The following is a 24,312-nucleotide window of genomic DNA, read 5'->3' on the forward strand; positions in this document are numbered from 1 at the left end:
GTCTTAACCACTCACCACACATACTTGCACTATAGGGTTACCAAATTATTAAATGAAAATTGGGGGTTTTTTTTGTCGTTTTGCTGGGATATATAAGTAAAATAACCGATGTTAATAAAGTATTAAAAATACGGAATTTCTGGTTTTAATAACATCTTACTCACTAACTCCCACTAACTCTGGGAGTTATCGCCAGTTACTGTATATTTTTTTCATTTTCTACTTTATTGTCATGTTTTACCACCGCTCTATCCTGGTGAGGGTTGCGGGGGCTCTGATTTCCCCAGAATCCCTAGGCAAGATGTAAATAATGGAGCATAATAGAGCCTCAGCCTCTCCCACCCCTTTCAAGGGTTCTCAGACATAGCCAAAGCATGTCTGTATACAGACGCCTGACTGGTTGGTAGCACCACTGGGGATTCAAACCCTGGATCCTAGTAGTAGATAGTGAGCTAGAATAATTTACCACTGCACCACTCAAGTGCAGTAAATATAATTACTGTAGTTATTATTACTGTAATTATTCTGTTAATTGTGCTTAAACTATGACATTTAACTTTTTATTTTAAAACTGGACAGAAAATAATTGTAAAATAAGAGAATAAATAGCGAGATAAAACGATCATTAATATCTCTCCTTCGTAAATATGCTGACACATTAAAAAGCTGAAAAGAGTTCTGACATTTTCTTATTAGACGACTGAGATTAATTAATCATTTTTTTTTCCGTCAACCGGTTTATCCTGGTCCAGGTCACAGCAAGCCACAGCAAGAAGGTTGCTGGTACAAGCCCTCTGAACAAGGCCCTTAAACCTTAATTGATTGCATTGTATTCAGCAACTCGGTTTGGATTGTAGGTCACTTTGAGTACAAGCTGCTGAATGTGTGAATATAAGTGTACATATATGCTTAGGAAAAACCAGGGACATGGGAAATCAGGTACATCTAGTCACCCTTTTGCACAAATTTGAATTAAATATAAGTTGCCCAATCAAATCACCTTCCAATTAAAGTGAATTAAGGCGACTTACATGAACCCTTTCTGAGTGGTGAGGAATAAAGCTTTGTACCATTTTTTGCTGCTTTCCGTCTGTCGAGTTTTGGAGACACCAATCCAAAGGCGGAGAATTTCTTATTTGGCTGGACGTGGACTCCAGACACCATGGAAATAATCTCTGGACAGACATCACTGCGACTCCTGGTGGTAGGTCTGTCCTTCGGGAGACACTCTTTGGCTGTCTCTGATAGTGAAGACGCAGAGCGGGTTTTATATCTATTTTTACTTAAACGTTTTAAGACCTGTGCAGAATTTCCACCCATATCCAGGTTCTGACAGAAGGGTGAGTGGTCCATGTGATTCTTATGATCTTGATGTATGTTTTGATTGTTCTGTGAGTAATCAAACAAAGGTCTCTGATCTGTTGGCTGTTGGAAGGGGTTATGAGGAGATGCTGGTCCACAATGAAACTGATTGATCTGTTGCACACCTGAACCTTGACATCTGTAGGCGTAAATTTTTTGTCTGTGGCTTCTACGGTCAGGCAAAGCCCCCAGTCCCATTTTGGGCAAGTTTTGGGATTTGGGGTGTTTCTGAACATTGGTCTGGGTTTGATGGGGGTCTTGCCATGTGCTTTCAATCAGGCATTGTTGTTTGTTAACTGCCCTATATTCCTGAATAATTTTATGAGAATCATCTGGAAGTTTTTCAGTAAAAAAGTGCTTTGGCTGTTGAGAGGTGTGAGTGCTTAGTTGTTTATGGTGTTTTGGGTTCACATTCATTTGAACCATGTTCTGATCTCGAGTGGTTGACTCCTCCTCACAGTCCTGCACAAAGTCTTGCCCAGGTTGAATTGACCTATTATTAGGCGAAATGCTTGAAGAATCTATTTCAAGGTCAAGGCCTTGTGAGTGATACCCTGGTTCTCCTTCTCCTAAGCCTGGCCAGGTTTCATCCAGAGGTACCATCACACTTGTTTTCTCAAAACATACAGGATTTCGAATGGCTGCAAGGTAAGACTCTCGATGCCGGCCCTTGGATTCTAATTCTTTCTGTAGGTCATACGACAACTGATGGTTTTTCAAACAAGGAACACAATGCTCGTCCATCGCTCCTAAAGCCTGAACACGTGAGGTGCCGTCTCTTTTTGGATGTGGAGGAGCAGGCCTGAGAAGCATTGGGACTGAAGGTAAAACAGCAGCTTTAAGGCCCAGGGATTCCTTTTCTTTGGCAAAGTCTAATAGGTCTACATACTCCCCTTCCACCTCTCGATTACGCCTGCTGTCCCAGGAGTTCGGAGAAACCCAGCCAACAGGTTTGCCCACGAGACTGCTCACATGTCCTCCTGGATCCACTTTAACCAATCTGTTGCTACTTTCTGTTAATCGTGTTGAAACTGCAACTCCATCTTTAGCCTTAGGGATCATGGTTTCTGTTTCTGAATACGACAGGTTCACAGGATACTCTGAATGCGCTTCCTGCTCAGTACAATAATTATCTTGCTTCATGAGCACTGCAGATGGGCATGATGTGATTGTTTCACACTTGATCTTAACCTTTGGCCTGTCCAGAAATTCTGGGTTGATAACTTCAGTCCAGGGCACCTTCACAATCCCATGATCAGAAGAAAGTACACACTGGTGTAGTTTATTACCATCACGCCCCTCGTTTACTTCATATAACCAAGCCTCCGTAAATATACACGAGTATGTTGTCTCTGGGATGGGTGTCTCCTCTATGGCTGGGCCGTCTTGCGCCCTAAAACCTGCTTGTAATGCCAGATCCTCCTGTTCCAAGAGGTCCTCCTGCACAAGAAGGCTCTTGAGAACTATGCGGGCTGACTGTTCTCCAAAGGCCTCCACTTGTAGGTAGAAGTCTCCAGGACGTAACAGTAATGGATTAATGGGAGCCAGCTGGATCACCACACGTTCTCCCAAACAGAGTGGCCAACCTTCACACCGAAACAACACATCAGAGTACTCGGCCTGAAGAGAGAGAAATGAATGTTACTTTACAGTGGAAGTATTATTGATACTCAGAATGGTAAATATATTTAGGGCATGATTGCCAGTAGTCATATTTCAATATTCCAAGAATACTGGTACAATGGAATTTATTGGAAAGTGGTTTACGTGACGAGAAGTGTGTCAAATGCATTGTATGATCCTCAAAACCCAGTTCTAGCTGGTTTAAACCATCTTTCACTGTCCTACAAGGTCACTTAGAGTATATACACCGATCAACATAACATTATCACCACCTTCCTAATATTGTGTTGGTCCCCCTTTTGCTGCCAAAACAGCCCTACAACTGTGATGCACTGTGTATTCTGACACCTTTCTATCAGAACCAGCATTAACTTCTTCAGCAATTTGAGCTACAGTAGCTCATCTGTGGGATCAGACCACATGGGCCAGCCTTTGCTCCCCACGTGCATCAATGAGCCTTGACCGCCCATGACCCTGTCGTTGGTTTACCACTGTTCCTTCCTTGGACCACTTTTGATAGATACTGACCACTGCAGACCAGGAACACCCCACAAGAGCTGCAGTTTTGGAGATGCTCTGACCCAGTCGACTAACCATGACAATTTGGCCCTTGTCAAACTCACTCAAATCCTTACGCTCGCCCATTTTCCTGCTTCTAATGTTCACTTGCTGCCTAATATATCTTACCCACTAACAGGTGCCATGATGAAGATATAATCAGTGTTATTCACTTCACCTGTCAGTGGTCATAATGTTATGTCTGGTCGGTGTAAACTCTCAGTATAAAACTCATTTCTACTCATAATCCAGTCTCTGAGGTATTTCATTAAGGGTTTTGCCACCACATGAACAATGCACAATTAAATCTGTGTCGCTTAGGTCTGGTTGGTATGAAAACCTGTCACTACTAGTCCTTTGGAAATAAAACTGAGACCAAAGTTGTAAATGTCAAACCATTTAATGCTTTATTCAGTTTAGCCCTGTGGTGTTCTGTTTATGATCATGGTGTAGTGAAATGCCTACAGTCCTACAGTTATTCTAGTGTTAAAAATCCTGGTATCAACGTCAATTTATGACAACTTCAATAAAACACTCTAAAAGAAGCAATCAAAAGAATAGTGAGAGTCGGCTGTGGGCTGAATTGGCCTTGTCAGATGAGGTTTCTGCTAATTGGTCGAATAGCGACTTCTGCTGTCCAGTCAAGGTAAAGGAATACATCGAGCATAGAGTGATCCTCCGTGTGCAATACGGCTCTACTACTTACATTTACATTACATTTTCGGTATTTAGCAGACACTTTTATCCAAAGCGACTTACGGTTAGGACTGAACACAATTTTGAGCAATTTAGGGTTAAGGGCCTTGCTCAGGGGCCCAACAGTGGCAACTTGGCGGTGGTGGGGCTTGAACCAGCAACCTTTTGATTACTAGTCCAGTACCTTAACCACTGAGCTATCACTACTACTTAAACATGCTTTAATTCTAACTTTACTTAAAAGTATATTATTTCACTATTATATCTTTTATTTTCCATGTTTTAATGACTTAAATTTGTTTATTCTGTTTACTAGAGGTGAAATTAAAAGAAAGGAACGGTGCAACTGTATATACAGTTTGGGAGGGAAAGGGCATTTCTTATTGGCAGATACACATTCTATCAGGATCAGAGCCAAAAAAAGGAAAATGAAAACTGGATTGGGACATCTGTATGAATGGCAAATAAATCAGAACTGAAAAGTCGTTACTGTCCACTTTCATGTTTTATTGGATTTTTTATTGTGTATAAGACTTTTCAGATTGATTTTATTATTCCACACAGCGAGGTTTCTCACTGTTACTGCTGTGCACACAGGAAAATTCCTATGCCTTACTCAGAGGAAATGCTTCGGATGACTGCTACTTCTTTTGGAGATTAAACAAAATGAAAACGATCTTGTGCAGAGGGGATAAAAACTTGCATGACTGAATCTGAGCCACAGAAATTTACAGGGACTAAAGGAAAGTATAAAAATGGCTTTGGAATTTCCTAGTAGCTTTCATATGATAATAATAATAACAAGAAAAAGAATTATAACAAATAATACATACACACACAATACATGTACACACACTGATCAGCCATAACATTAAAACCACCTCCTTGTTTCTACACTCACTGTTCATTTTATTAGCTCCACTTATTCTTGTAATTGTAGTTCTACAATTACTGACTGTAGTCCATCTATTCCTCTACATACCTTTTTAGCCTGCTTTTACCATGTTCTTCAATGGTCAGGACCCCCACAGGACCACCACAGAGCAGGTATTATTTGGGTGGTGGATCATTCTCAGCACTGCAGTGACACTGACATGGTGGTAGTGTGTTAGTGTGTGTTGTGCTGGTATGAGTGGATCAGATACAGCAGCGCTAAAAACTGCTGGAGTTTTTAAATACTGTGTCCACTTACTGTCCACTCTATTAGACACTCCTACCTAATTATCCACCTTGTACATGTAAAGTCAGAGACGATCGCTCATCTGTTGCTGCTGTTTGAGTTGGTCATCTTCTAGACCTTCATCAGTGGTCACAGGTCCCTGCCCATGTGGCGCTGTTGGCTGGTTATTTTTGGTTGGTGGACTATTCTCAGTCCAGCAGTGACAGTGAGGTGTTTAAAAACTTCATCAGTATTGCTGTGTCTGATCCACTCATACCAGCACAACACACACTAACACACCACCACCATGTCAGTGTCACTGCAGTGCCTAGAATGATCCACCACCCAAATAATACCTACTCTGTGGTGGTCCTGGGAGAGTCCTGACCATTGAAGAACAGCATGAAAGCAGGTTAAAAAAAGCATGCAGAAAAACAGATGGACTACAGTCAGTAATTGTAGAACTACAAAGTGCTTTTATATGGTAAGTGGAGCTGATAAAATGGACAGTGTGTGCAGAAACAAGGGGGTGGTTTTAATGTTAGGGCTGATCATTGTATGTGATATATGGACAAAAGTGTTGGGACTAATAACAGGTCTAATCAATTAATTAAAGTAAATCATATTGTTCCAACTCTTTAGGGAAGGCCCTTTCCTGTTCCACCATGACTGTGCCCCTGTGCACAAAGCAAGCTCTATAAAGACATGAAGAAAAGCTTTAAAGAAACCTCAGTGACCCGCACAGAGCCCTGATCTCAACTCCACTAAACAGCTTTGGAGTGAATTGGAACTTTAATTAAAGCTTTCTTGTCCACATCAGTGCCCAGCCATACAAATGCTCTTTTGACTGAAAGGGCACAAATTCCCACAGACAAGAAGCCTTCTCAGAAGAGTGGCTGTTGTTATAGCTAAAAACATTACATAGAGGTCACTTGATTGTAATATCATAAGTTCTTAAAATGGGATGTCCAACAAGCTCATGGTTAGATGTTCAAACACCCTGATGAAGTTGAGGCACCCGATTTACAACAGCTGTAGCCTAGCGGTTACAGAGGACAGTTGTAGCCTAGCGGTTAACACACTGGATTAGTAAGCATAAGGTTGCTGGTTCAAACCCCACCACTACAAGGTTGCTGCTGTTGGACCCTTGAGCAAGGCCCTTAACCCTCAATTGCTTAGACTGTATACTGTAAGTCGCTTTGGATAAAAGCGTCTGCTAAATAATGAATATGTAAATGTAAAAACACCATGCCATCTGTTTAGTCCTTCGTTGGTATGAATGAATTGTACTCACACAGGCAGCTTGTTGCACACTTTCTAGGATGTGTTTGGCTGGAATGAGGAAATCCAACAAGCACTGAAGTGCATCTCCATGGTAACGCTCTTCAATGGTCCGAAAAAGCTGGCTCAGGACCGTTGGAGCAGTGGCTTCAAATGGAGGGAAAAGAGATGACAGGGAACTCTGAATAGTCCAGTCCAGCGATGAGGAATCCTACATACACAGAGAATACACAGAGAGAAATAATAAACACACTTCATAATCTCTTAAAATACTATATTTAATTAGACATCACAAGCTCTACCATGAGAGAAAAGAGCAATGATAGGCTGACAAAACCCATTTTTAAAAATCACATCCCTGTTTAAGATTTATCAGAGATCGAGAGCAGGTCCGCTTAAATAAGGCAGGTGGAAGAAGCACATGGTTTCACTGTTTTGCTTTTATCAAAGCTGACATGGCGTGCTGAGTTTAGTTCTGTTTGAGCAAAGATGTTTTCCTGGAATATTGTGTTGTTTTCCTTTCACAGCTCATTTGGGACGGCAAACCACACACAGATTGGAATAAAGCAAAAAGAATGTAGAACACAAATCACAAGGATGTAATTAAGTGCACATTTTTGTAGATCACTTCAAGTGAGAGAGCATGTGTGTATTTACCAGGGTTTACCAAGGGTTGTTGAACCCCTAGGGGTTTGTGATGGCATTGCAGTGTTATAAAATGCAAATGTAACATTAAAAAGCAAGCCAACAAGAATTATTGATTTATTGAGTTAGAAGAGTTATTGATAGTTTTTTTTAATGCATTTTCTCCCCTTTTTTCTCCCCCTTTAGCGCGTCCAATTGCCCGATTGCGTCATGCTTCCTCTCCGCCTATGCCGATCCCTGCTCTGACCGAGGAGATCGAAGCTAACCCACGTCCCCTCCGACACGTGAGCAGCAGCCGTATGCATCTTATCACCCACACACTGACGAGTGTTGTGCCACCTAGCGTTGTGTATGAAGAGACACACCCTAAGAGCACTCTTTCCTCATCTCTGTGCAGGAGCCTTTAATCGGCCAGCAGAGGTCGTAATTGCACCAGTCTGACAGAGAGACCCATATCCGGCTTAGTCCCACCCATCTGAACAACAGGCCAATCGTTGTTCATGTAGCTGCTCAGCCTCAGCCGGCAAGGCAGAGCTGAGATTCGATACGATGTATTCGAGATCCAGATCTGGTTGCAGCGTGTGTTTTTACCGCTGCACCACCTGAGCGGCCGTTATTGATTGTTAATAGTCGAAAATTCATCTTCATTGCTAAAAACATCAACGGACAGATAGCATGCCAGTCTAAAAAGATTACCAAGTACACCATGAACCACAGTTAAGTAGTTGAGATATCAAGACTCATCAGTGCCAGATGACATGAAGGCCATGGTGTCTGGTACGAATCAACAGAAAATCTGCTGTGGCTCAAACCACCGCTGATTTTAATCCTGGTGATGAGGTAAAAGTGCTACAGAAATACCCTGGAGAGAGCAACAATTAATCACAGGGCTTTTAAAAATAACCTCCTCAGACATAGCACTGCTGAGATCAAACCCTGATCAAACCCTGATCTCAGCATAGGTGGGCTGTGCCGTCTGAGCATTCTGTAATGATTATTAATATTATTATTATTATTACCCTGGTGACCATATGGACAGTGTTTCTCCAGACTCTCCTGTCTTCTGTTTAAATCATCAAGCTTTTAAATGGATCATTCATTGTTCCTCTAAGTGTATCTATCCATTTTTAAGTTTTATGTAATCTGTAGACAGATTTCCTGGCCAAAGAATGATTACATTTTACATTTCCTCTCTTACTTTAGGCCAACAGTTTAAGGACACAAATCTATTAAAACCAGTTAGAAGAAAATATGTTTCAGCTTTGTTATGTACCATTGTACAGGAAAACTGGGCCAGTCATGTCACTGTTCTAGAATTTCCTTAGAAACAATAATCTAAGCATTTTTTTTAAACAAGATCCTAGACAGGAAATTATTTGTTTGTCTGGAACAGAGCATCAAACAGCGAAACCCCGAGAGAAAAACTACACGAGATGTAACTTTCAGTAAGCTGTTATCTACGTACATTATGACATCCTTTAACAGTAACACTGCTGGTTCAGCTTCGGTCTGTTAAAAACTACACATACACACACACAAACACACACACATTTGCACTTAAGCAGATTAAGCATATATTCAAGCATATATTCTTTAAATAAAATGATCACTGCAATGGGACGTATAAAAAACAACAAAAAAAATTTTTAATCACATTTTTGTACCATCAGTACTAAACAATACAGGAATTGCAGAACTTTTCCATATGAAATTGGAAGATGATATGCACTATTTTTTACTATTACGCATAACTTTCCCCAAATATTACTCTCAATTTAGTCATATCCAATTACCCACTCACATTTCCCCTCCTCTAATGCTGCACACCAAGGAGAGCCATGACTAACACATGCTTTCTCGACACGTAAGCAGTAGCTGACCGCGGTGGGTTCATATGGGGATCAGTATTGCACATGGAGAGTCAAGCACTGATCGTGGTTACCCCCCGTCACTGTGCAGTCACCATCGAACAGCCAGCAGAGGTCAAAATGACCTTATCCAAGTTGGTTGTTTGCAAGATAGGCTAAGTGCATTTCTAAAATATAATTACAACCATTATTACCTCGGATTACCTAAAGGCTACCTGAAGATTATCTAATGACTTAATTAATGAAAAATAACTACACCGATCAGCCATAACATTAAAACCACCTCCTTGTTTCTACACACACTGTCCATTTTATTAGATCCACTTACCATATAGAAGCACTTTGTAGTTCTACAATTACTGACTGTAGTCCATCTGTTTCTCTACATACTTTTTATTTAGCTTGCTCTGTTCTTCAATGGTCAGGACCCCCACAGAGCAGGTATTATTTAGGTGGTGGACCATTCTCAGCACTGCAGTGACACTGACATGGTGGTGGTGTGTTAGTGTGTGTTGTGCTGGTATAAGTGGATCAGAAACAGCAGCGCTGCTGGAGTTTTTAAATACCTTGTCCACTCACTGTCCACTCTATTAGACACTCCTACCTAGTTGGTCCACCTTGTAGATGTAAAGTCAGAGACGATCGCTCATCTATTGCTGCTGTTTGAGTTGGTCATCTTCTAGACCTTCATCAGTGGTCACAGGGCGCTGTTGGCTGGATATTTTTTGGTTGGTGGACTATTCTCAGTCCAGCAGTGACAGTGAGGTGTTAAAAAACTCCAGCAGCGCTGCTGTGTCTGATCCACTCATACCAGCACAACACACACTAACACACCACCACCATGTCAGTGTCACTACAGTGCTCAAAATGATCCACCACCCAAATAATACCTGCTCTGTAGTGGGGGTCCTGGGAGAGTCCTGACCAATTAAGAACAGCATGAAAGGGGGCTAACAAAGGATGCAGAGAAACAGACGGACTACAGTCAGTAATTGTAGAACTACAAAGTGCTTCTATATGGTAAGTGGAGCTGATAAAATGGACAGTGAGTGTAAAAACAAGTAGGTGGTCATAATGTTATGGCTGATCAGTTCATAATTCAAATCATTCCAGTGATATCAGCCAGCCAGGTGTCTACACAGACAATTAGCTATGTTTGAACAGGATAGCCAAAGCCCTGCAACAGATTGGTGTCTTGTCCAGGGTTCTCTTGCCTTGTGCCCAGTGTTTCCTGGTGGAACCAGAACTGCCGCAACCCAGGCCAGGATTAAGCTGTTAATGATTGGTGTGTAAGAAGTTAGTTTTAGAATCCTGAAAGCAGGATTTTGTTTATTCAGGTTAAAATTTAGTAATGATCTGGTTTTAATGGTTTTGTGGTTACTGATTTAACCTAAAAACAAGTTCAAAAGCTTTATTTTGTGCACTACAAAGACCCGGTCCAAAGCCAAGTCCTGAGAGTGAGGTTTATTAGTCATACGTATAGCAGACCACAGCGTCTAGGAGTTCATGCTTTCACCTCACAAGAATGTTTGCAAATGTGTTCTTCCCAAGCTGGTGTTCAGCCATAATGAATCGATTTGATAGAAAGTCATTGAGCTTTGTTGATATGTAGACTGTGGAATGGAATCCAGTGACTGGGTTGAGGAACATAATGCATTGCAGCTGTAGCCAATGAGATCTTTTGTTTGTTCTTTCATAAAGGTCTGGGCTTCTTCAGCCAAACGTCAAAAATGTGCAACGGCACATTTCTAGTCTTCTAGAAATCTAATAATAAACGCACACACCAAAAACCTTTCCCAGCTGGGTTATACTTGGACGGCCCACGCGTGTATCCAAGTACACTGGGGTGATATTGATTATACCTGAAACATCTGTACAAATACAGCAAGATGTACTGATGAGCCAAAACGTTATGACCACCCGCCTATTATACTGATGAAACATCTCTGACTCACCAGTACATGGACTCTGCCAGACCTTTGAAGGTTTCTCATGGTATCTGGTACGAGGACATAAAAGCAGGTCAAGAAAAACTTTTGTTTATTGCAAGTTTGACTGTTTTTACAGTTATTGTAAAAACTGTTGCCATCTTGTCCCTGGGTAAGTGACATACAGGTGATCTAGGAATCCATTGCTCCAATGTCCAGTTCTGACATCAGGAGTTAGCATGGGCACCTTGTCCTGCACCTACACAGCCCTATACAAAAAAGTTTGATGCACTGTTTGTTGTGAGACACTCAGGGTGCATTTACACGAGAAGCGGCAAAACGCTTTTGTGCCAGCTGTGCAGTTGTTTTCTGTGGTGTGTGGCCTTCACTTAGCAGCACGCACCGCGCACTTTTGAAGCATTGGGTTCGCAATTTTTGCACCGGTCACACCGCACAAGGTTAATCTGATTCAGCTGCTGACCTTTTCAAAGCACCTCCAATAAGTCGAACTGTTTGATACGACGTGGTAAAAGCAACCCAGGCAGTACAAACAAAACTTAATGTAAACAAAACTTAACATGACTTATTGTATTAAAAGAACCGAGGAATTTCATTAGTGAAGAGAAATTATGACCAGTAATAACTGAGATAATTTTAGTTTTCCTATGTCGTTCTTTTAGTACATTAAACCATGTTAGGCTTTTTTTCATGATAAACGTTTTATAACTCTTGGAAAAAGCTGATTCTCAATGTTTCTTAGCACCCCGAGCTATAACACAAGTTTAAAAGTGAAACAGTAAAGAAAATACAGTTAAACACAGATGTATGTTGACGCTTTTAGAGTGGATATAATGGTTATTTTACACAAATGCATATTCGTGTCGTGGAACACTTTGATGACGTTTAACCGCACCGCTCAAGCCAAGCACTGAGCAAAGCGCAAACGCTTCTCATATGAATACACCCTCACTTCCTCACCAGTATTAAAATGACCTCTGGTTTGGACCACAGTAGCCCTTTTGTTGGTCCATATCACATATGATGACCTTCACTGTCTTGGCCGCCCAACACCCTGTCTGTGGTTAGTATTTTTTCTCTCCTGGAGCTACCCTCGGTGGGTCCTCACCACGGCTGCCCATTAGCAGCCCTGACTGGACATGATGATTTGGCTTTTAGGTCTTTGCGCTCCACTATCTGCTCCACTAAACATGAGTACACAGAACACCCTTAGACCAACATTTAATACAAACTCCATTTTCAAAAAAGTTGGGACATTTTGTGATTTCTTAATTCATATGAACCTTTTTTTAACTGACTAAAATACAAAGAAACGATTTCTAATGTTTTCACTGACCACTATTAAACTAATTATCTAATTTCTATTTTGTAAATATAAAAAAATTTTGTATTTAATGCTTGCAACACACTTAAATAAATGGGACAGAGGCATGTTTACCACTGTGTTAGGATACAAACTTACATTTTTGCAAGTACAATTATTTGACACCCTCACCTCTCTTACCAATTCATTTGCTTGTTCTGGAATGGTTTCAAACAGTGTAACTGGCATTAATTTCTAAAGTAATTGGTCAGCCAAAATATTAAAATGTATTACTTTGCACTTTTGTCAGTTAAATAAAAGTCTTTATTGCATTTTCTGTCCCAACTTTTCTGAAAATGGGGTTTGTATATCCCCGACCATCAACAGCCATTTCCATTTGCATTTTAGGGGGGAATAATAACTTTTTGAGCTTAGCAGCATATATACAATGTTTCAGGAACAGAACACCTCCCAAGGATTACCAAATACACAGGCAACCCATCAGATGAACTCCTGGTGGGAGTTTCTATTTGATTTGCTTGGCTTTTGAGTCTGTTTCCAGGGTGGTCCTTCTGATGCAGTGCAGAAGAACTATAGCTGACCCGTTCACCCATCATACTTAAACCTAGCACTCTGTAAATTACTCAGAAACTCAGTACACAGAATGCTTGTGATTTAGTTTCTTGTAATCAATTATTAGGTCATCAATTTAGCATCCAAGTCTTCAAAAAATAAACGCAAAAACAAAACTGCCAAATAACACCACCCATGCTCTCAAAGCTTCCCAACTATCAGCAACTAGAAAATCTGGACCAGAATGTTGTAGGGTGAGCTAGGAACTATAAATCAAAAATATAAATCAAAAGTTTAATAGGTATGTCAAGCTAGATCGGCTGATAAGCAGAAGACTGATATGCACTGACATGACAAATACAATAGGTTCCTGAAACCTTCTGTGAACTACACAAGACTCCTGCCAAGAAAAAAGAAAAACCTGATGTCATTGGCAAGCCAACATTTCCATGTGTTTGATTCATCTTCAAAAAGACCGAAATGCAAGATTTTCATTTTTTCAGCAGGACGAGTCTTGTACTCTCAGCTGTCTAATTCTTGCAGCCCCCCTCCACACATGCTCTCTGTTCTCAGCAGGTATCTCCATTCTCATCCAGCCTCTCTTCTCTTTCTTCTAGGGGACAGTGTTGTCTTTGTCTCAGAGCCACTCTTCTTTAATTCCTCACAGAGGGAGTTTTGACATAATGCTCCTCATTCACGATGTTAAGAGTCCCATTTTAAATCTTTCTAACGTAGCAAGACAACAAAGCCAGAGCACCCAAATCACATCAGTGTCCGATCTAGAAGCAGCAGTCACATTTCATCTCTACAATTTTCTTTTTTTACCACCGGACAATCTGATTTAACTTCTAAAGCCTGAAATACGTTTTAACAAAGTGGTGCTTCTGAGTGCAACCTGCAACCTGAAAGACCAAAGCTATTTTTTATTATGAACCAAATTCCAAAAAAAGGACAATAAAAAACACAGTCTGCCTTTTACAGGTACTTAATTAATAACAGCACAAAAAAGAATTACCCAGAGTTTTACTTTCAACATTCCACAAAAGTAGGGACGGGGCAATGTAATCAAAAATGATCAAAAAAAGCTTTAATGAGAGACTCTGTTGTTGAAAGTAAGATTAGATAGATAGATAGATAGATAGATAGATAGATAGATAGATAGATAGATAGATAGATAGATAGATAGATAGATAGATAGATAGATAGATAGATAGATAGATAGATAGATGTTTTACATCATTGTAAGGAATGTATGGATTTTACTGTCTACTGTCCATAACATTATTAAAAGATAGAGAATCCAGAGATTAATCCGTCAGACGGACACTGGATTAAAAACACATGTGCTGCTGTACTGAATATGACTGAATATAAGTGCTCTGGAATACTTTGGAAAACCTTGGTCAGTAAACACAATTTGTTGTTGCATCTAAAAATGCAAGCTGTAGACCTTGATATATTTGGTACGCAACAGTGAGGCCATTAGGGTTCACTTGACAACCAAGCACAAACAAGCACACACACACGCGTTTTCTTCTTTTCAATAGATTTAACAAACTACAGCAATGTGGTATTATTAACATCACCTACTGCTATTATTACCGTCACCAAATTATCATTGTAACCATTATCATAGCAGTGCACTTCTGTTCATATCTCCACCAAGTGACTGGTAAAGGAGCGCTCGCAAATCAAGAATGGAATGCACGCCGCTCTGTCCCACAGAACGTTAACTCAATGTAAACACAGCATGAAATACCACCAGATCAAAGCAAATATTTCAAGCATAACTCATTTTATTTAAAATAACCTGAGGTGCCCCTGCACCCCTCCACTCTCCAAGCTTGTTTTTACTGAAAAGTGTTTTTTACTTTTGCACTTGCATGCGAGATGCTATTTCGGTAAGTGTAGATGTTATTTTCATGTCTGTCATTCCCCCTTTAACAAAATCCCTGCTGCATGTTTGCAATAACTGCACTAACCAGATTGAAAAAACAAATATCTGCCAATATTAATTAGACTACTATATTGTGCGTCTTATACTGAATGGCATTTTAAATAAGCAAATTTTTCTAATAATTTAACATGCAATTATTTATAAACTAGTATTTTTTTCCCAGCATTCAGTGCGGCACAGCTTTTCTCACAAAAAAAAAGACAAATATGGCGGCCAGATGTAGGGCAATGAACTGAGTTATTTTCAAGCGTAAATAAATGATCATTGATTTTCATAAATGTGCACAAGTGTCATTTAATTTGCAAATTCGGGCTTGTCAGCGAATTTAACCGGTTTGAAAGGCCTGAGGCTAACTGTGTTAGCTTAGTAAGCGAAAACTGGTGGAATCGCTGTAATCTCTATCTAAGTAGTGTATTCTAATAACCTGACTTAGAATCCTCTCTACTTAGGCAGCTGCCTACGTGGGCAGTAAGACAGCAAGTCAGCTCACTAGGTTTTTGAACAGACCCAGGGTTTTGGGTGGCCAAGACTCATTGATGCCAAGATTTAATTGCTGACAATCAAATCCCTGTGATATACTGGTGCTCTGTCCAGAGTGTTACTGCCTTAAGTCAAGTGTTTCCAATGGAACTGGACCTGCCACAACAATCACCAAGAAAAGCAGATGAAGATGAAGTGAGGCAAAACAATAACATGCCACACAAACTGCATATCAAATGCCCTATAGTCTGCTGTTTTTCTCCCACGCATGTCTGCTTAGTTATGGAGGTGCTGGCATAGCGCAGGAGTCTATTACGCAAGCCCACTACCAAAGTCTGAATCTCAAGGGTGCTATCAACCGACTAGGCATCTAGACAGACATGATTGGCTATACCTGAAGAGGGACAATCAAATCCCTGTGATATACTGGTGCCCTGTCCAGGGTGTTCCTGTCTTGTGCCCAGTGTTTCCAATGGAACTGGACCTGCCTCAACAAATGAAGATAAAGTGAAACCAAAAATAACATGCCATGCATATCTTTCTCCCATGCATGTCTGTTAAAGGAAGAAAGGCTGTGAGATACCAAGCACAGGGTCTTAAATTTCATTTGATTTTGATTTGTGTTGAAGGAATGTGCTATCCAAACATTTACTCTTTTTATATTTTTTTTAGTAAACATAAGCCTCTCTATAAAAGGAAATTGTCGAGACTGCTTGAGGCGGTTTCGACACCTGAGAATTCAAACCGCTTGACAAAAGGTTCAAAATGAGCGAAAAGCCCATGTTTAACATTTTTATCATTTTATAAATTCAACACGTCTGTTTGCACATTTGGAATAACAATGCAGACTCAGCACCTGCCTTGATATGTGTGCAGGTCTGAAGAGACAAGCATAATTTGCAAGACGTAACCACTGCTTTACCATGCAAACTGCAAGCTTCGAACCTGGTTTCACAATCCTGGCTACACCCTGCACTTAGTATTCGACACCAGGTCTAAACCCTGATTAATTCTGTCAAGTGTGCCAGCTAAACCCCAAAAAGTGAGGCGGGTGAAGACCTAGGAGTGTGTGATTTTTTTTTTTTTGGCGGACGTCAGTGGTTGAACATCTGGCTGAAGGCACTGCCAAAACTAAACATGTTTGGGTTGTTTTTGTGTGGTTCTGTCTTTCACAGGATTTAATTTAGAACACTTGCCGCATGTTGTCACTTGTCTACTTCTGACTAAGAGAAATGATTCTTGAGTAGGTCTGAAATGTGGGTCGCTAAACAACATTCTGCTATTTGAGACATAAACCAGAACCACATTGTCTGAATAAAATCTCTTTTCTACTATAGGGCAGAATTGTTTTGAGCATAAAATGTAACAACTTCAATGGCATTTCCATCTGGACAAAGTTTGGCACCAAGCACTTAGAAACTATGCCCAGAACGATCTGAAAAGGACTGTTCAGTGCAGCAGAAGCATTAAGCTGGAATGGCTTGAAGACAAGGTACTTACTGATTGATTTTACATTTACAACACTTTTGTGAAGCCACAGTGTCTTTTACTTCCTTTTTCAGAGTTGTCAGCTCAGCTCAGAGATAATGATCAGATTCCCTTAGTTAAAGCCACTGAGTATTACTGTGTAGCCGGCATGACAAGGCTAGTTTTTAACATGCATATATTTTTTACACACTTTGGTTACATTCATGACAGGACAGGTAGTTACTGGTTACACAAGACTCATCAGTTCAAGTCATGGACAGTTTTGTATCTCCAATTCACCTCACTCGCACGTCTTTGTACTGTGGAAGGAAACCCGGAGGAAACCCACGCAGACACTGGGAGAACATCCAGACCGCTACACCTGGGAATCGTACCCAGGACCTTCTTGCTGTCAGGCGACAGTGCTACCCACCATCTTGTGCAGTCACTTGTAATCTCACGGTTAGACTACAAAAAAAAACACCACTAACTTTAGGTTCTAACAGAGTTTTTAGCAGATTTGTGTTCTTGGACTGTTGTCTACTTAAACTAGAGTAAGGTAATGTTTACTACAGAAGCACTTCTGTAAGTCGCTCTGGATAAGAGCATCTGCTAAATGTTAAAAATGTAAATGTAAATGTTTTATTTGAAATCCAGAGATTTATGTTGTCATGTTTAGCATGGGTACCGGGGGCCTGGGTCCTATCCTTTCTTCCAGTCACTGCCTGTAAAGAACTTCACCCCAGTTCTGTCTGTGTCCAGATACACTGGTTGTCTCTCACATCCCATTTAAATGCATTTAATAACTTAGATAAATAAGGAGCAGCCCAGCATTACAAAATCATTGAATAAATAATGTAATATATATGTCAGGATTATATTAAATGATGGGCTGGTGTCTAAGGGCAGCCCTGGCGAGTACCTACCGACAACAGTCCAGGAGGGTTTTGGTTGGCCAAGACTCATTGAAGCCAGAAGTCAAAGAAGACGTCGCATCTAGTGTAGACCAACAGAAGAGCTATTGTGGCTCATTTAATAATAATTATGAGACAATGCGTTGCAACACACAGGACATGTGGTTGCACAGTTGTATGCCAGTCGAAGTGCTCATGCTAACCCCTGTCTACCACGCCTATAATGCGCACGTAGGCATCGGAGTGGGACACTGGAGCAACAATAGAGCATTGTCTGGTTCTATTATTCATGTTTTCTCCTAGATCTTGTGGATTACCAGGCACAGAAGGATAGTCCACCTTGCAATATACTGAAGATGTCGCAGGTAGCAGATACTACAGAACAGCTTCAATGGTCTTGTGGGGTTCATCCCTTAGATATTCCTTAAATAAACAATGGGATAACCTAACTGATCATCAAAACACTTGAGGGTAAAGATGGTGTAGAATTTATATTCTTGAGCAGTTAACGATAGCAGTTGTACTTTTTGGCCACAAGCATTTCCTAGTCAGAGCTCACTCATAACTAAAACAAAAACCCCCAGCAACATCAGCAAAGATTCTGACAACACCCCTTTACCTCCTTTCGCATGTATCTGAGTGCTTAATACTTTAATTTAGCAGTGGCATCCAACAGCTAGATCTAGCCTGTGAGTTTACTACAGATTTCAAAGGTAATTAGTAGACCTAGAGTAGCAGCAGAGCGCTATACTTTTCTCTTGCGTCTTGGCTGTCACTTGCTCAACAGATGTACTTAAGCAGTTAAATTAGCATGACAAAACAAACTCATGTAGCACCAAAGTTTCTCCTCCGCACTTGTACCCTCAAGCTGAAACCCATCAGCTTTATCAGTTTGCTTTTAAAACAATTTTAGATGTTTTTTGTCATGCATGGCAGACATGCCAGAAGTGTGTGCACTGGCGTTTAGAATAGATTAGCCTACTTTAAAGCATACTTATCATCCCTCCCTCGTTCCAGCAAGTGTTTGCACTGATTTACCTAAGGGGGTTTGTTTAAGGACTTCTGTGGCTTTGTTTTTATCTCATTTAATGAAAACCCTTGCTATTCATGACTGGATGGCTATCTGATAATGTGTGTTGTTTTTTGGGTATGCCTGCATGGGCATTTTTTAAACTGTGTGTGTGTGTGTGTGTAAGAAGAGACATGCCAACTTTGCACAGAGACTAACAAAGTATCCACTGCCCAGGTTTGAGGTATCGGTGGTGCCACTGGCCTGGCCAAGAGCTAAACAGACACTGTTAGCTGTGCCTGAGGGAGGAAGGGTCTAATGCTGATTTGCCTCCTTGTTGCAGAAACAGTGATTTCTACTGTAATGATAAGGAACCAGTACAAGTGTTGAAAAAATGAAGAGAGCAGCACGGTCTTAATTATTGCCAAGACTCATATGGTGGAAAAGGTGGCTTCACATGTATTAAAGGAAGAATGTGTCAGCCTGTGGCCCTCCACAGCCAGTGAGGGAGACATGCATCAGGCACTGTGGAGAATAAATAGGGTACATGGAAAAGATCCAGGTTTGAATCACAGTGGTGTTATCAGCCAGCTGGGCATCTACACACACATAACTGGTTATGTCAAGGCTGAAGCCCTGTGATGCTTTGGCACCATGTCCAGGGTATTCCTGCCTTGTGACCAGTGTTTCCCATGGGAACCTGTTTCATCGTGACCCTGAGCACAATGAAGCAGTTGATAAAAATAAAATGGAAGGAAGTGGAAGTGGAAGGTAAAATAAGAAGAGGACGACCACGAATACTTCTAGAGGAATAATTATCGAGCAGTTAAAAAGCTTGAAGACCCAAAAAGAAGACAGGATACCTTTGAGGAAACACTGTCCATACAGCATGGCATTTAATAATAATACATGTTTTTCTTTTGTCTGCTCATGTATTTAGGGGTCACCACAGTGGATATGGTCTACATACCAGACTTGCTGATGCAACCCTCCTAATTTTATCTGGGCTTGGGACAGGCACTGAGAGTGCACTGTCAAGTGCACCTCCCAATGACTAGGCTGTATCTACCACCCCTCCCCCAATTCCCCCATGGTCAATCATGTCCGTGCAGACCCCTGGCTGGCTGATGGCACCATTAAGAGTCAAACCACGGAACTCAGAAGTGGGCAGTAGTAGGCCAGTGTACTTAAACAATAATAATAATAATAACTATACAAATCTGGGGATTAAATGCACTAATGTTTTGATTAAAAAAATAAAAATGAGACTCCTTGTATGTGAATACTAAAGCTCCACATCCCACCACACCGCTAAACAGCATGCTTATGCTTAACAGTTCTGTCACACCATTTTTGTGGGTTTGTGGAGTAAACAATTATCTGGAAATAAAAAACAGCTGCCTCCTACATTCTCATCCACACATGATGAGCAGAACCGTGAATCATTACTAAAGCCAACCATTGTGGCTTCCTGCATTCCTTGAGAGGTCGGGCCCACTTACGATCTGGAATTACCCAGCTGCATTAATCAAAAGATTGTATAAAAGAGGGAACACACCAAAGATAGACAAAAGTTTGTTTGGCTTTAGAACTGTAAAATGTGTACTGTACCTGACTTCACTTAAAGCACCACAGCACAGCTTTATTGTGTCACATTGCTGTGGTTCTTTAACCTCTTAAAGCCAAGTACCACCCATAATTAAATTAAAACCTCTAGGTACCACCACATCCTTTCACAGGAGCACAATTAGTCTGTTTGCACTATGACTTTCTATTTTATTTATTTTAACAGTATAAGTAAATCTCTGAAGGCATTTCTGATTCTTGCTGACACCTGCAATACTGTGTCAAAATTAATATTTGATGTTGCACGGCCAACCATTCTCCTCATTCTCAAAAGGCGTGTCTGAGCTGGCATTATTCTTACTGGTTTCCTTTGCCCATGATAGTGAACGTTAATTAAAGGGGTTCATTACATTTTCCTGTCAAAAGTGGTATTAACAACATAAAATTTGAAAGTCTTGAGATGGAGAAAATGTGTGTGTAGTGGAGTAGGTGTTTTAAAAGATTTAGACATTTTTACAGATTTTTTACAGATTTAGCACTGTAAAATGTGTACTGTACCTGACTTTACTTAAAGCACCACATCACAGCCTTATTGTCACATTGCTGAGACGCTTGAGAAAAAAATATAACAGCTGTTTTTAAACTTTTTCAAGCCAAGTACCACCCCTAATTAAATCAAAGACTCTAGGTACCACCACATCCTTTCACATGAGTACAATAAATCTGTTTGCACTGTGACTTTCTATGTTATAACAAAATAAAATTTAAAAGTCTTGAGATCGAGAGTGTGGGTAGTGAAGTGGGTGTCTGCATAGTCACCCAAATATTAATAATAAACACAAAACACAATAATATTATTTGAATAAAAAAGGGGTTGTAGCAGTCTATTATACTAGTCTTGTCCTAGCAGTGCTGTTAGTCCTGCTGTGCACTCATCAGATATGACTGGCCTTGTCCAAGGAAAGAAAGGTTAAATTGAGTTTCTCCCTATTTCTGCTGCAACAATAACTCTTCTATGTTGAAAAGGGTTTTCAAAAGCTTTAGGGAGTACAGTGATACTTCTAATTAATGGGTTAAGTGCTGAGGAACACTGCGACTGTCTTAAAGAAAAGTTGTAGTCAGCAAGTGAACAAATTGGGGGAATTCTGGAGACAGTTGCACTTTTATATCCCCGAACAACTACCTTTTAAAAATGTGTAACAAAGGTCAAAATATTTCTCTCAGAACTGATAAGTTCAGGAACAATGCACAGATAATACCTTCCTAGTCTACCAACATCTTATTTAATATTTTTACACTTAATAGTTGATGGGTCCACTTGTCTAGATAAAAAATCAATACATTAATTAGAAACTGTTAATTAGTACAATACAAGATTTGTATTTTGTGAGTGATGTTTTTCACGTGGTATCAGATTATTGAGAATAAAAGCAGTTTATTGAGCATAAGATGCCAATCCTATATGGAGCTGCCTTCTCAGTCACCAGATCACAAAAACATCCTTTATTTTATTAATTTATATGTGTTTTATTTATTTGTTAACTTATTTTATTATTTATTTATGCATTTATTTATTTATTTAGAGTCCAGGAGACTTAAAAATCAAAGATTAGATAGAATGAACTCTATGTGATCTTTTTAGCTACAACAACTGATGGCTCCTTACAAGAATTTGAAGTATGTCTGTGAGGATTTGTGCCCATTCAGTCAAATGAGTATTTGTATGGCTGGGGACTTGATCAAAAAGGCCAGTTTATTCCAGAGCTGTTCAGTGGGGGTGAGGTCAGGGCTCTGTGCAGGTCACTGAAGTTTCTTTAAACCAAGTTTTTCTTCATTTCTTCATAGAGCTTGGTTTGCGTACAGGGGCCCGATTAAGCTGGAACAAGGAAGGGCCTTCCCTAAACTGCTGTTGTAAAGTTAAAAGCATTAAATTTCCTTTACATAATTGTTTTCATTTACATTTGTGACATTAAGCAGCCACTTTTATCCAAAGTAATTAAGGGTTGCTCAGGGCCTCGCTTAGGGACCCAACAGTGGCAACTTGCCAATGGTGGGGCTTGAACCTGCAACCTTCTGATTACTAGTCCAGCACCTTAATTACTGAGCTACCACTGGTAAATTTTACCATGGGGCACTTGTGGCTGAAACACATGAAATACTTGGAACAGCTCACAAATCAATTATTTCTGTTTTCATTTGCATTTTACCTACAGTCCCAACTTTTTAGGAATTAGGTTTGTATAACAGGCCTGTGTTTGTTACTGCATGTGTGCAGAACTAATATTAGCACTTAAATATAAACATGAATTCTGCTGTGTACAGTTTGAGCGGGTGTAAGAACTGTTTTATTGATAACACGACTTCAGTTGGCATCGTGATGGCACGGCTAATAAGTTAATAAATCTCTCCCACAGGAACTGGGCTACGACCTTGTCTTATTCCAAAGGCAGCACATGCGTCATGTTTTTTACAAGGGGCGACACGGTGGCTCGGTGGGTAGCACTGTCGCTTCACAGCAAGAAGGTCATGGGTCCGATCCCCGGGCGGGGCGGTCCGGGTCCTTTCTGTGAGGAGTTTGTATGTTCTCCTTGTGTCTGCGTGGGTTTCCTTCGGGAGCTCCGATTTCCTCCCACAGTCCAAAAACATGCAGTCAGGTTAATTGGAGACACTGAATTGCCATACAGGTAAATGGGTGTGTGTATGTGTGTGTGTATGTGTGTCTGACCTGCGATGGACTGGCGCCCCGTCCAGGGTGTTACTGTGTGCCTTGCGCCCATTGAAAAGCTGGGATAGGCCCCAGCAGGTTAAGAAAGTGAGTGAGTGAAAAAGTGAAAAAAAGTTTTTTTACACACTGGGAATCAAACTCAGAAGTTTCTTGCTGTGAGGCAGGAGTGCTACCCACCAAGCCACCGTGCCGCCCCCTCAGTAAAATACTTGCACTGCTGTGTACCACAAATGTTTGATACCGATGTAATGAAAGTGTTTTTTTTAATCCACTAGTATACAAAGCAGTTTAGGTAAATTAGGATCTGGTAAAGTAAACAATCCAGCGCTTCAGTCACTGAGTGTGCCAACAGATTCCCTGTGCATAATTATGTTCTGCCAATTTAAGTCTCATGAAGCAAAATATGTGAGTTAATATTAGTGTAATTTCTAAAACTCTGAACAAACAGCCAGATCAGGATTGACCAGGACAACAAACATGCATATGCACAAGATATAAACGCATCATTAACAGACTTACCATGTTGGCAGTAGTACCCTGTTATCCAGCTGTCATATTTGTTTATCCGTCAAAACTGCAGCTCAGTTTTACAGACGGACCGACACTACTTCCATGCTGCATTACATCCAAAAAAGACGTGCATGCACTTCTGTCCGGTTTGGAAAGTGTGCAGTACTTTGGCAGAAGTGACTTGTTGCCATTCTAAACCCGGGCTCTGTACCATGAACCATGTCTTGCAGCCTGTTGCTCGGGTTGCTACAGTGTTGCTTCCTGGCTGCTTTTCACAGAGAAGGCGGGAGACAGGGAGGAATTAAATGAGGGGGAGGAGAAAAGCTTTTTCTCTCAGAGGAAATCCCCTTTAAGGCTTTTCTTACTTTTTTCTCAGTCACTGTTCTGGACCTTATATCCCCTGAACCCATACACATCACACACTCAGGCACAACACAGGCAGACACACACACACACACACACTTTATTTATGAACAAAACCCCCTGAAGGTTCACTACACTTTTCATTTCCTCTGCTTGACTTCTATGATCTATTCTCAGAGTCTAATGCATTTAAACGTCTCGGAAAGTGAGGGAGATTGAAACAGACAGAGAAAGCCAGGGTGAGAAAGAGAGCAGACCCCTTGGAATGTCTGGTTACACCCCTCTCTCGCACAAACACACACTGAGA

General features: G+C 40.6%; 1 protein-coding gene across 1 annotated transcript in view; it reads right to left on the reverse strand.

Annotated features, from left to right (window-relative positions):
- quo (quattro) overlaps positions 1-23,724 on the reverse strand; it is a 51,146-nt gene extending 27,422 nt beyond the window's left edge. The window contains exons 1-3 of the mRNA XM_062997374.1: positions 23,652-23,724; positions 6,693-6,890; positions 1,071-2,982 (exon numbers count right to left, since the gene is read on the reverse strand). Coding sequence (XP_062853444.1) covers positions 1,071-2,982; positions 6,693-6,890; positions 23,652-23,654 — 2,113 coding nt within the window. The 5' untranslated portion in view covers positions 23,655-23,724. The remainder of the gene's footprint in view (positions 1-1,070; positions 2,983-6,692; positions 6,891-23,651) is intronic.
- Positions 23,725-24,312: the final 588 nt, after the last annotated feature.

This window comes from Trichomycterus rosablanca, chromosome 6 (assembly GCF_030014385.1).
Source record: "Trichomycterus rosablanca isolate fTriRos1 chromosome 6, fTriRos1.hap1, whole genome shotgun sequence".
NCBI classification, from domain to species: domain Eukaryota; kingdom Metazoa; phylum Chordata; class Actinopteri; order Siluriformes; family Trichomycteridae; genus Trichomycterus; species Trichomycterus rosablanca.